Source organism: Quercus robur, chromosome 4 (genome assembly GCF_932294415.1).
Source record: "Quercus robur chromosome 4, dhQueRobu3.1, whole genome shotgun sequence".
Taxonomy (NCBI): domain Eukaryota; kingdom Viridiplantae; phylum Streptophyta; class Magnoliopsida; order Fagales; family Fagaceae; genus Quercus; species Quercus robur.
This window is the reverse complement of record NC_065537.1, coordinates 5,792,757-5,807,090: the sequence shown is the minus strand read 5'-3', so window position 1 is coordinate 5,807,090 and position 14,334 is coordinate 5,792,757. Positions and strand designations below refer to the sequence as shown.

At 35.2% G+C, this 14,334-nt stretch overlaps 1 protein-coding gene across 1 annotated transcript; it reads right to left on the bottom strand.

Moving 5' to 3' along the window:
* Positions 1–8,798: 8,798 nt before the first annotated feature.
* Positions 8,799–9,284, bottom strand: LOC126721255 (uncharacterized). The gene has a single exon (XM_050424309.1). It carries the CDS (start codon positions 9,282–9,284, stop codon positions 8,799–8,801), a length of 486 nt encoding a protein of 161 aa, XP_050280266.1.
* Between the last annotated feature and the right edge of the window lie 5,050 nt (positions 9,285–14,334).

Sequence of the window (14,334 nt, the reverse complement as noted above, 5' to 3'; positions counted from 1 at the left end):
GATGACCGAAAAAAAAAAAAAAAAAAAAAAACAATGAACAGTACACGTTGAACAAACCAAAAGTACGGTAACTTTTACACATTCACCTAACAAGTGTCACAATATTTTCACAAAACATTTATTTTCAGTTGTGGTTGGTTATAGTTTCATATTTTATTATTTTATTTTGGCGGAAATTACACTTTACCATCCTAAACTATACCCTAGATTACATTTTGCACCCCAAAATATTCAATTGCACACTTTGCACCCTAAACTCTAACCTTTGTTAAACTTTGCACCCCAAAGTTAGTTTTACCGTTAAATTAGATGAAAATTTGTAGCACATGACTTGCATGTGATTTTTACTTAGGTGGCACATAGTTTAAAGACAAAAACACCCTCTTTCCAATCAATTAAAAACAAAAGCTCTCTCTCACGTGCTAGCCTCTTCTCCTCCCCAAATCAAATTCTATCTAACCCTAAATCCCCAATAGTTCTCATGCATGCCCAGCAGTAGCTCTTCCCCTCTCTCTCCGCCAACAACTCTTCTCTTCTTTTGAAATTCTTTAGTTGCTCCTCTAAAACATGATGGTCATCATCTTGACATATTTTTGTTTGTTTTGAATACAGATAATTATAATAGAATCTAAGAGATAATTAATGCAAACACATACAACCAACATCTGAAAAAAAAAAAAAAAACAGTCTGGGCCTACCATATGAGATATATATATATATATATATATATATGTATATATATGGGCTTTCTTTACAACACTTGGTGAGGGGTCAAAGCATAGGTATAACACAGTAAAAATCTATAATAATCAATATTAAAATAAAAATTTGAATGGATTCAATCTTGACATACTTCTTTAAAAGTTCATATTAGTCTTGTCTACTTTATAATATTCCCCAAACTATCTCTGGACTTCATGTTTTAGATAGTTTTCTAATTTTTTTTTTTTTTTTTTTTTTTTTAACTTGATGTGGATTTCCATTTTTTTTTTCAACTTAGTATTATTTTACTTAGTGGAGCAACTGAACAATGAGAGAAAGGAGAGGAGTTGACACATGAGAGCTGTTGGGAATTTAGACAGATTTGATTTGGGGAGGAGGAGATGCTACGGACATGAGAGACAGATATTTTGTTTTTAATTGATTGGAAAAGGGTGTTTTTGTCTTTAAATTGTGTGTCACTTAAACAAAAATCATGTGCAAGTCATGTGTTACAAATTTCCATCCAACTTAACAGTAAAACTAACATTGGGGTGCAAATTGTAACAAAGGTCATAGTTTAGGGTGCAAAGCATGCAATTGAATAGTTTAGGGTGCAAAGCGTAATCTAAGATATAGTTTAAGGTAGTAAAATGTAATTTCCCCTTTATTTTGACTTATAAGAAATTGACACCTCAATAATTGTGAAAATATTATGAAATTTGTTATGTCAGTATAATAATATATATGCGGGTTCTTATAAATATTTAAAAGAAAAAAAAAGTACAAACGGAAAATTGAAAAAAAAGAAAGAAAGAAAAAAAAAAAAAAAAAAGGCTGTAGCTATTGTAGCTACAATGCCACTTGAACAAACCAAAGTGGCATTGTAGCAATTGTTCAAAAGTTGGGGAAAAAAAGTGGCTCACTACACCAAAAGTGGCACCATAAAGGCATTGCCTCTTTTTATATAGTTAGTTGAAAAAAGAGCACAAATCGATGACTGAAAAAAAAAAAATATTGAACAAACCAAAAGTATTGTAGTTTTTACACATTCACTTAACAAGCGTCACAACATTTTCACAAAAAATTTATTTTCAGTTGTGGTTGGTCACTGTTTCATATTTTATTATTTTATTTTGGCTTATAAGAAATTGATACTTCAATAAATTATGAAAATATTGTGAAATTTGTTATGTCAGTATAACAATATATATAAAAGGGAAAAAAGTACAAACAGAAGACTGAAGAAAAAAAAAAGAAAAAAACTATAGCTACTATAGCTACAGTGCCACTTGGTACTATAGCTACTGTTCAAAACTAGGAAAAAAAAGAAAAAGAAAAAAAAAAGAGACAAAGTGGCTCACTAAACCCAAATGGCACTATAGAGGCATTGCCTTTTTTTTATGTAGTTAATAGAAATAGATACTTCTCACTCCCTCTAATTTTCACTAAGCATAGAAACTCCACAAATTGAATTACAGACACGCGCGCTAAACTCTTGTGCCCATTCTATGGGCCAATACACACATATTGTTCAACTGTTGCTTCACCAAATGTCTTCCCTTCTACATTGACACCATTAGCAATCTAACCATTACTAAACCTTTGGTGGGTTGCCTTTCTGTCTCTTCTTTTCTTCAACGTTAGTGTCTTTGAGTTTGATAGGTAATAATTTTTCTCAATCCTCCTCCTGCTTCTAGGTTCCCAAATCTAAGAATTCTAGTACTTTAATATAAATATAAATATATATATATATATATATATATATATATATATATATTCTTTTTAGATATGGAAAATGAGATAAATGGATATAAGAGCAACCACAATCTTGCAAAATACAAAAAGTAAGTAATTTTTCACATTTTGACCAAAAAACCACCAACATTTGTGGGTGTAAAATTGTGCATAAATGCACAATTACTACAATAACCGTGCATATATGCACAATTATTGTAGCTTTGCATATTATTATTTTATTAATTTCCCAATTTGGCTCCCTTTTTTCTCTCTCTTCTTGCTTTGAAACAAACTCTGAAATGAACTCGGACTTTTCTTTTCTCCCTCATATTCTTACTCTTCTGTTACAGACTAACACCAGTCAAGAAAGTATCACCCAAATACAAAAACCCCAAAACTAAATTTAACAATAACCTATTAAGTGGGCCATGTGTACTACCATGGAAATCATAGGGGCATGGAAAAAAAAAATTGTTTGGGCTTATTCTTCAAGCCTTTTTTCAATCTTTATCAAGCCCATTATTTGTACTGAGCTTGTTTATCAAAAAAGCCCAAAAATAAAATTTAAGCTTGGCTCTTTAATAAATAAATAGACATAAACAAGAGATTTTTTTCAACCAAATCCCAGCTAGTTATGCTCACAACAATTTGGGGAAAATAGGTATTTACTCTCACAACAATTTGATAGCCATTTACCCCTAATTTGAAAAGTATGTAGTAAAATGCATATGTTTTGAAGTTATTTACCAAAATGCCCCTATTTTGAAACTTGGTGTAAAACTTGATATCTTCAAAAAAATTTAACTAGCAAAATATGCATGAAAGTTTTACCTGTAAGTCGATTTTGTTAAAATTGAGTTTAAAAAATAGGGGCATTTTGTTAAATAGTTTCAAAATAAGAGTAATTTGCTGCATAGTTTGTAAATTAAGAGCAAATGCCCATTTTCCCCCAACAATTTTGGGGTCTACTTTTTCTTTAGTGTAGATTCAAAAGTTCCCCTCACTAGTTTATCAAATAAGCCAAAAAATAAAATTTAAGCTTGCTTTCTTAATAAACAAACAAACACAAAAGAGATTTTTATCAACCAAATCCTAGCTATTTACATTCACACCACAAATTTGGGGTCTACTTTTCCCTAGTGTACATTTGAAAGTCTCTCTCGTTCAAGGTTGCTTTTCCTTTTGTGTTCCACAAGTAGAGAGCTTGGGTGCCCTACACTCATTGGGTATCTTCAATTGATGAATTCTTCAAGATTTTATTTATTTAATAAATTGGTAATCTATTTGATAATAGCTTTGCAGCTTAATTGGCAAATCGTGAGGTTTCCAACACATGGTTTTTGAATTCCCACAACCATTTTAACTATATATATAATGTGCTTCCATCAAAGTGAATTAAAGAAGAATATCTAATTACGTAAATTTAGAAAACAAACAAATCTTGATAATGTTTTCATTATTATTATAGCTGGGTTTGAGTAACTGTATGAGCTCATAACAGAGAATGCATGATGCAAAGAAATGCTTGATAAATTTATTTGTGAGGAAATTGGTGATGGTGGGTTTGGTAACATGTATAAATGGAACATTAATCATGGGGCTAGGTCCTAGGGCACTCCCAACTATTGATGTTAAGGAAAGCCATAGTTGTGGGAAGTTTAATATCCTCAATCCATGAATATATTCTTCCATGCAAATTGAATATATGTAATTTTATTTAGGGGTGAGTAGAAAGTCACCTGCACCGATCCAATCGACCAGCACCGATCGTCCCGCATCGCCATTGCAACTGACCGACGAAGCCGTTGCCGGCAATCAGAGTGTGAAGGGAATCCCAATGTTGGTGTGGTGCGGTCACCGGAGTTGGAAATCCGAAACCGATATATGCCGAATCGAACCGATACCTATATGTATATCGTTCTCCACTTTTCGTCTTCTTCTCCAGTTTTGACTTCTGAGTTCTAAGTTCTCTATTCTACTAGATACGGCGTTGTTCGTTGTACAGGTACTCATTTTATTTTATTTTTAATAAAACGTCATCATCATATCTGGGTGTTATTAAAAAAATAAAAAAACAAAACAAAGACAAAACGGTGCGTTTTATACTAGGTTTTCAGATTCTGCCTTAGTATAAATTCATTCTTTTGTGAGCTTTTGGAATCTCATTTTAACCTTTTAACTCTCTCTCTTGTTCTCGCCTGTCCTAAGTCCTGACTGTGCCTTGCCTCTGAGCTTTTGTAATCTGGAATAGTAATAGGTTTATTGCATTAATAGTAACCGATCATTGGTTAATAGTATTAGTTTCTCAGCTAAAAGTAAAATCTTCTTTTCTCTTAGGGTTTGGGTTTGGGGGCTCTCTCTATGTGTATTTTTTGGGACAAAATGGGAGGGTTAGTGAAGGTCCTTCACTGAAGGACGTGCAATCAAAGGCATAGCTTGATAAAGTGGTGGGGAGTGGTGCAGCGGTTAGTGTACACTTTTGGGCGCCATGGTGTGACGCTTCAAAGCCCATGGATGATGTCTTTTCCCACCTCTCTACTGATTTCCCTCATGCCCACTTTCTCAGGGTTCGTTTCTTTCGCTTTCAACCAAGCATAAAATTTTCTTCTATTATTGGTCTTAATATTTTAGATAATTTTGGTTTGGTCATTCATGTTCAAGCTGAATGAATACACTAGTGAAAATGAGTGATTTGATTTTAAGTTAAGGAAACGAAAACACACACACACACACACACACACACACACACAAAACTTACTTAAAATGAGTGATTTGATTTTTTATAGGTTGAACAGATTTTTTTTATTAAGAAAAACAAATAGAATTTTTAATGTATCAAACCGACCAAACCGATTAAACTGATCCTACCAAACTGCACCGCTATAGGTCGGAAAACTGACCCTAATCAGTATGTATCAGTTTTAATTATGAGAAAACCGCGCACACCCCTGATTTTATTTATAAAAATTGTGTAATACCGCAAATCTATACAATGTAAGCAAAATTCATTTCAGTTCTTTAACTTTGTTTTCTTTTATTTTAGTCTTCTAACTTTAAAATTTATTTAATTAAGATTTTTTTCATAAACTTGTATTATATGTTGTAGTTAATTTTTCAATCTTTAAATTTTTCTTCAAATTTTTATAAAAAAAAAAATTCAATTAATAATTGAAAAATATTTTACAGATTTGTTTTATCAAAAAATTTAATAAAAGTGAGGGAAAAACCTTAATTGAATAAATCTAAAATTTAAAGGACTAAAATGATACTATGTTAGAGGACTAAAATGAATTATGGAGAAACTTAGGGGTGAGTTTTGCATTTTAGCCTTATAGATATATATATATATATTTCAAGGAAGTCAATACCGTACAGGAGGATGTATCGGTTTGGCCAGCGGTATGATATATTTTGGGTACCGGTTAATACCGGTGTACCGTTTCGGGATTACCGCTAAATATATATATTCCCTTAAAAATTTTATATATTCTCTTAAAAATATAAAATAATTTAAAGTCTGACCAATAATAATAATTTCTTTAAATATTAATAATTGTGGTTGTAGTATAACTTTTTATTTTATGAAGAGTTGTTTTTTAATAATAGTACTATGTACATGTGCTTACTAAATGCAGTAATGAAAAAACAAAAGAAATAAAAATCAATGTGCAATTTTTTTTTTTTTTTGGTAAACATGTGCAAAAGTTAAAACTAGGACATGTGGGTGCTTGGAGATAAGTTTGAAAATTTTGAAAACTTTTTACTCATTTAATGACTTTAGTATATTCATGTGGGAGTGGGACTCTAGCGTCCAAAACAAGATATACTAGGTGTTCAAAACTAGAAAAACCAAAGAACAAAGAAGCTAAAAAGTTGAAGAAAAACAGAGAACTGAGAAGTGAAGAGGTGAGGACGAAGAAGTTGAAGCAGGTGGGGGAACTGCAATTGACAAAATGGAAGTGGCTGGAGACATGGGAGTGATCGGCGATGTGGTGGTGAGTGGCTGTAATGACAAAAATTGATGATTTTTGGGTTTTTTTTTTTTTTGTACCGGGCCGGTTTAGATTTACCGGCCAAAACATCCAATATGGACCAGTACTTAGAGCGGTATGAATCAAGGGGGGTTTGGATACCTGTCAGTTCACTGGTACGAAAAAAATGGCCAGTACGGTACGGTATTAACTTCATTGCTTTAGGATTGAGGCCTTCTTTTTTTTTTTTTTTTTTTTTTTCTTGTTATTTGAGATTTGCTTCTGAAGAATCACTTTTTTTTCTTGCGATATTTATATTTCCATCATTCATGCATGCATGTCTTCTATTTGAGACCACGGATCCACTCACATGAATATTTCTAAGTGAATCATGTGTTATCTCATTTTTTGTCACAATATCCAACAAGTAGAATTAATGAAACTTGTTTTATGAAGCTATTCTCTTTTTGAACATCAATTTGAAACTCTTATTTTATTCACTTTTATGTGTAGCATGACTTGATTTTCTTGATAGTTATTCTTTTGACTGTCATACGCAGCATTTGGTCTTTCAAAGCTCACTGTCCCTGAAGACTTTTGCAATAAGTTTCACAAGTTAGGCTTCAAAAAATTTCAACTTCACAATTCCAACAAGCTTCTTGAGATTTCAAGTACACAAATCTGTCGAGCTTCACAAGGAGGCTGTTGTGCCACTCCGTGGAGGTAAATTCTTGTTTGCTTCCTCACTCGTGTATTTTTTTGCATGTCTTTTTTTTTTTTTTTTTTTTTTTTTTTTGTGTATTGTTTTGCCTCTGTATAGAACTGGTCATATAATGACTTATTGGCACTACGAAGAATTTACAAGAGTTTATTTTGTTTCCCAAGCCAAGCGGCTATGAAGTCCCATGCAAGATCTTGAAGATGAAAACAATCTTGAAGACGAAGACAATCTTGAAGATGTAAAAATCCTTGAAGACGAAGACTGCTTTGAGGATGAAGACTACCTTGAAGTCGAAGACAATCTTGAAGACAAAGCCTATCTTGGATATGAAGACTTCCTTGAAGACGAAGACTATCTTAAGGATGAAGACAATCTTGAAGATGAAGTCTATCTTGGATACGAAGACTTCCTTGAAGATGAAGACTATCTTAAGGATGGAGACAATCTTGTAGATGAAGACTGCTTTAATGGAGCAACTGTCGATGCAACAATCTAAGGATGTACTTTGGCCTCTTTGCAATGGATGTGCTTTGGCTTCTTGCTATGATACTTTTTAAAGGTATAAAATGATGAGTACCAGACTTTAGAGATGCGAGGTGACACCACTCAAAGTTTAAATATGCGAGAAGATGACACCAACACTTTGAGGATTTGAGGTGATCCAACTCAGCAGAGACTTTAGAGATGTAAAGAGATACCACCAAGTTTTTGAAGATGCAAGGAGATAAGTACCATCAAGACTTTAAACATGAAAGGTAGAACTACTTAGACTTTATAGAGGAGAGAGAAATCACATTTTAGAGATGCCAAGCAACATTCTCACAATGATGATTGCTTTCATGGTGACTTTGCATTCCTTTTAGTAGCAATGTTTTATAGTGATGTTTGCCTTTAGATGGTACCATTGTGCACTTAGTGTGACATACCAAGTTGCCTATGTAGCACTTGAGAGAGATTGAGTCATCTTGTGGTTCAAGAATTTTTTTTTTTTGACATGTGACTGAACTTAGCATAGAAAGCCAAGCTGCCTACTTACCCTTTGAGGGGGATCAAGTCATTACGTAGTTCAAGTGTTTTTTTTTTTTTTTTTGAACACTTTCAAGAGTAATGGGAGAACATCATGTACCCTTTAAGTGTTGAGGTAGGCAATTTAGGTTGTTACCAAGGAGTGCTTCAATCTTTAGGCATAATAACGTTTCAAGAATTTACCATTGACAGGGCCAATCCTAACCATTTTCAGCAACCAACTTGCATGCTCCATTGTTATAGGCTTCTTGGACAACATATGGTCCATCCCATTTCAAAACAAACTTGTTCTTAGTGCGATGGGTGACCATGATGGGTCTTTGTATAGGAAGAATCAAATCTCCAACTTGGAAAGTTCGAGGACGAACCTTCTTGTTGAAGGTCCTAGAAATGCAAACTTGATAACACTCAAGGCGTTGTTATGCCTCCATCCTTTTTTCATCCAAAGCTTCTAATTCTTCAAGTCGTAGACAAACATTATCTTCATTAGAAAGACCTTGAATGGCAATCCTCAATGAAGGAATTTGGCGTTCAAGTTGTAGAACAACTTCTACCCCATAAACAAGAGAATAAGGCGTGGCTTGGGTAGGTGTTCAATATGTTTTATGATACGCCCATAAAGCTTCCTCAGCTCTTTTAAGCTAGTCTATTTTCGACTTCCCTACAACTTTCTTGAGCAAATTGCATAGATTTTTGTTAAAGTCTTCTACGAGACCTTTGGCTGGAGCATTATACATGGAGGAATTATGCTGCTTGAAACCAAAGTCATTGTAAAGCTTTCCAATCGGCTTCTTGTAGAATTCTTTCCCATTATCGGTGATGATATAACGAGGTACACCATACCTAAACACGATGTTTCTTATGATGAAGTTTATGATAGTTTCTTTCTTCACTTTATAGAATACAGCAACTTCAGCCCACTTGGAGAAATAATTTGTCATAGCCAGGATATATGAATGTCCTTCAAAGGATTTTGGCATCAATGGCCCAACCACATCTAATCCCCAAGCATTAAATGGCCATGAAGTTACAGTAGGATGTAGGGGTTCTGGAGGTTGATGAATGAAGTATGCATGGAATTGACATGCTAAGCATCTTTTTGCATACTCCATACAATCCTTCACCATAGTGGGCCAATAATAACCCATCCACTTAATTTGAAAATGAAGTTTGGGACTAGTTTGGTGAGCACCACAAATCCCTAAATAAGCTTCTTCAAGTGCCTTGGTAGCTTCCTCATCATCCAAGCAACGAAGGAGAAGGCCATCAAGTCTTTGAACATGCAAGAAGGTACCACCAGGTCTTTGAAGACGTAAGGGGATACCACTAAGACTTTAAACATGAAAGGCAGCACTACTTAGACTTTAAAGATGAGAGAAAAAGCACATTTTAGAGACACCAAGCGACATTCTCACAATAATGTTTTCTTTCTTGGTGACTTTTCATGGCTTAAGAAATTTTTTTTTTTGGACATGTGACTAAACTTAGCATAGAATACCAAGTTGCCTACATACCCTTTGAGAGGGATCAAGTCATCACGTAGTTTGGAGGTTTTTTTTTTTGCCCTAACTTTGGCCTAGGCCGCCTTTTTAAAGGTTTTCAACGTAGTGAGCTTTTAATACCCTAACTTTTGCCTAGGTTGCCTTTTAAAAGGTTTTCAACCTAGCAGGCTCTTTTTTTATTTTTTTATTTTTAATTTATGGACTCTTTCAAAAGTAATGGGAGAACATCATGTACTCTTTAAGTGTTGAAGTAGGCAGTTTTAGGCTCTTAAGAAGGAGCATTTCGAACTTCAATCATAGTAATGCTTCAAGAACTTGCTGTTGACAATGCCAATTCTTAAAATGTCTTTAGTTGTATCAGTGTTGATTTCCTTCAATTCATCAATTGTAGCTCATATGCCTTCTTCGAATATGGGTGAAGCATCTTTAACATCATCTTTGACTTCCTGGTTTGTGGTCACCATTGTATGCCTTTTTACAGTCAAGGCTTTTTCAATATTCACTTCCCAAATGGTTCTATGTTTCATATGAGATGGAAAGGAGCTTCGAATCTCATTTCAATCTTGATCAACAATAAGTGTGTCGTTAGCACCTCTAGGGAGGAGATTTGTCCTTTCATGCTCTCACTTTGCCTTTAAATCTTTTGAAAGTTGAGAAGGGATTAAATGACTGAGCCTTGTGAGAACTGAACCTCAAGTGCCAACTTGAGAAGAAGTTGAGTGACTAAGTCTTGTGAAAATAGAGCCTTGAGTGCCAACAACAGAGTTATCTTCTTGTGTCCCCAACCTATCAAAGACTGAGATATGGGAAGTGGGTCACCCAATGTGGTAAAAAACAGATGATTTCTTTGATATGTTTGAAGATTGTTCTTCTTCCTCATAATTTGCTAAAATTACTGAAACGCTAGCTTTTCAGATGGGAATATGAATAGGAGTTGGTGGGGTGTATCCAATTCCAACCTTAGAACTTGTTACACCAAAACCTTTAGCCTTCGACACCTTATGTTCTTCTTTTCTAGAGGCTTCAGGGATGAGCTTACCCAAACCACTTGTCTTCTCATGGTTATAACCAACTTTAGCCATGAGTCTATAAGCATTGGGGTCCAAACCCTCTTTGGTTCTTTTGGTGGGCAAAGTCCCATGCTCAACAATTGGTCCTTGGGATGGTCTTGTAAACCCTTTCAACGGTTGACTTGAAGGTCTTGGTTTTGTGATTTTAGTAACTGGCAAGTTTAATCCTTGCAAATCCTTCAATATTGACTTCTCATCTCCTGAAAATAGGGATTGACCTTCTTTTCTTTTGGCAACTGGAACATAGTGTAGCACAGGGGCTACTCTAGTTACTTCTGAAGTATGATGCTTCTTCTCTTCTATAGAAGTCTCGGCTTGCTTGGTTTCCTTCTCCTTAATTGGAGAATCAATCCTTGGAGCTTTGAAGTGGGGCTTTTCTTCTTTGCTAGATGGTGAAGCCACGACTTGGGTTTCTTCTATCATATTGTCTTCCAAGTAAAATTTTGCATCAGCAAAGTGTGACTCATCTACAGTAAAGGGCTTGTCTTCTTGACTTGACCATCTTGGAAATATTTAAAGCATTGGTGATACGTAGATGGCACAACACCATACTCATGCAACCATGGTCTTCTAATAAGCAATTTGTAAGTGGTCTTGGCATCAATGACATGAAAGAGCGCATTTGATTCCATTTCACCAATAAGCATTTGAAGTCTAATCTTCCCAATAGCTCTTTGTCCACCTTGATTAAAGCCTTGAATCATCAATTTACTGGGAAGTAGTTCATCCAAGGAGATTCCAAGTTCTTTCAATATTTTGAGTGGGAGGATATTGACTATAGATCCACCATCAATAAGGATGCGATTGACTTCTTGTTCTCAAACGTAGCCAGTCACAAATAAGGGACGATTATGAATCTTGGATCCCAACAAACGATCATCATCAGTGAAAATGATTGAAGACCAATATGCTTTATACACAATGGCTCACTCTGTTTCTTCCTCACTATCTGAAGAGTCTTCTTCACCACTTATTTGATTATATGTAAGAGATGAAAAGATATAATCCTCGAGAACTGGCATTGGGGAGAAAGGTACTTTCACCTTAATAGGCTTAAATGAACCAAATTGTATGGTGAGAATAGTAGAAATAGTTGTTGAGGCCACCATGGCCAAATTGGCAACCGCAACTTCATCGTCAAATGTGATCTTTCATTGATGGGCTAGCTCCATGATTTTATTTTTCAACACAAAGCATTGCTCAATGGGGTGGCCTATGAGACGATGATACTTGCAATACTTGGGATCATTTGTTTGGTCAGCCTCTTCAGGATGTTTCATCTTGGGTTGCTCAATCAACTTCAACTCAAGTAAATGATCCAACATATTGGAGATATCGGAATTAGGGAATGGTTATTGCTTTTCTTGCATCTCTTGTAATGTGGGTCTTCTTTTTCTCTTATCTTGAGTGAGAGTAAACACCTGTTCTTTCATCTTGGGCTTAATTGGAACTTTAAGAGGAGCAGTAGTTACAATCAAAGATAGCTTGTTTTCTGATTTAGAAGGAAATTTGCCCCCTTTGTGAATATCTTGTCTTTCTCTTCCCTTGTGAGGTTCTTGAATAGGCGGGCCTTGGTGACCATTGGAAGCAATACTAAGCTCCATGTCATGGGCACGCGTTGCTAATTCTTCAAATGTTTTAGTCTTTATTCCTTGAAGGATATAGCTTATACCCCAATTCATTCCTTGAATACACATCTCAATTGCAGACACCTCAGATAATTGATCCTTGCAGTTTAGACTAAGATTTCTCTATCATTGAATGTAATCAATGACAGGCTCTTCTTTCCATTGCTTTGAATTGGTGAGTTCTATCATGCTAATAGTACGTCGAGTACTATAGAAACAGTTTAGGAATTCTCTTTCCATTTGATTCCAACTATCAATAGAGCCAGGCGCTAGATTGGTATACCAATCAAATGCATTTCCCTTCAAATAGCGAACAAATCGCTTGACCATGAGATCCCCATAAGTTCCAGCATTGTTACAAGTTTCCACGAAATGAGCTACATACTGCCTTGGATTGCCTTTACCCTCAAATTGTTGAAACTTTGGTGGCTGATAGTTTTATGGCATCCTTAAGAGATCTATCCTTTGAGTGTATGGCTTGGCATAGGCAATGGATGATTGACTTCCACCCCCAACTTGGTCTTTGATTGCTTCCTTGATTAATTCCTTAAGCTGGTCAGAAGAAATAGACCCATCTGCAGAGAGTTTGAGATCCTTTGTTGGACTTTTGGGTTTGTCATTATGGGTTTGTTTTGGCTTTGAGCTTTCATTTTCGCGATTTAGTATAGATGTATTCCCCATCTTATCCAATAGGAGAGTTATTTGTGCATCTCTCAATGCTTCCCTTTCTTTCATAGACTTCATTAATTCTTCTAAAGTTTGAGCTATAGTCGAGACTTATACCTCTAGAGATGTTGTGTTAGTCATCATGACTGGCATGGCGAATGAGCTAACAGAGCGAGGAGAGTCCCTAAGCTTGGAAGTAGAAATATTTTCTAAAAAGGAGAACTCAGAGCCATTAAGTGACTTGTTTTCTTTTTTAGTTATTGGAACTTCTTGGATTGGTTCCGAAGTTTGAGACAAAGTTGGCTGAGATAACATTTCTTTGACAAGACCAGCTACGTCTTTGCTTGCCCCCTGTGTACATGAAGCTATTTGCAACTTTTGAGCTTTAGAAGTGTTGAAAACAGGTGAGGGCTGGGGTATAGGTGTTGTTTGAGCATAAACCTCTGCAAGAGCTTTTGTTCTTCCCCTTGTCATCAGTCCAGCATAGGAAGTGTTAGAACTTGATGAAGAGTTTGAATCGAGTGGATCAACTTCACTTGTTCCAAAAAGAGGATTGTTGATTTGAGTGTTCTTTGAAGCCATATGACTTCAAAATATATGACAAGTTGATGAAGAAGAGATGAGAGGTAGAGATGGTCCCACTGGGTGTGCCAAAAATTTGTAAACACAAAATTTCCCAATTGAAGAAAATCAAACAATTGAAAAGAAATATGGTTTGCAAATATAAATTTGTATTGATGAATAATGAGTACAATCTTTATTTCAATTCTTTTACAAAAGAATACCCTCTGATTCTATCTTCTTTGAACTTGACTAAAAAAAGAGATCTCCTTGACTTTGGTTGGAAGATGGATTGAATGGTCTTCACAACAATCTCTAGCTTTGAGCTTATTAGAGATTTATTGTTCTTCAAGTCTTCGAATGTGAAGGCTCGTAGGTTGAAATTCTTCGGGGCTTTGGAGGCTTGATTTGTTGAGCTTCAAAGATTTGGGTTTGTTGAAGTTTATGGAGGTTTTTTTAGCTTAATTCCGATAGAACTTCAAAGAACTTGAACAAGAGATCTTCTTGACTTTGGTTGGAAGATGGATTGAATGGTCTTTGCAACAAATCTCTAGCCTTGAGCTTGTTAGAGATTTGTTGTCCTTCAAGTTCTTCAAAACCCTTGGAATGTTCTTCAAGTTCTTCAAAGACTCTTGAGACAGAATTTCTCCAGAGCTTGGGCCTCTTGAAAACTTGGTCCTCCAAATGAGAGGCGATGTCCTCAATTTATAGTGATTTTAGAGGATAAGCTCCACTTTGAATTGATATACT

Coding starts and splice junctions, on each gene's coding strand:
- LOC126721255 (XM_050424309.1), bottom strand. CDS start 9,284: ATGGTGAAGGATTGTATGGAGTATGCAAAAAGATGCTTAGCATGTCAA.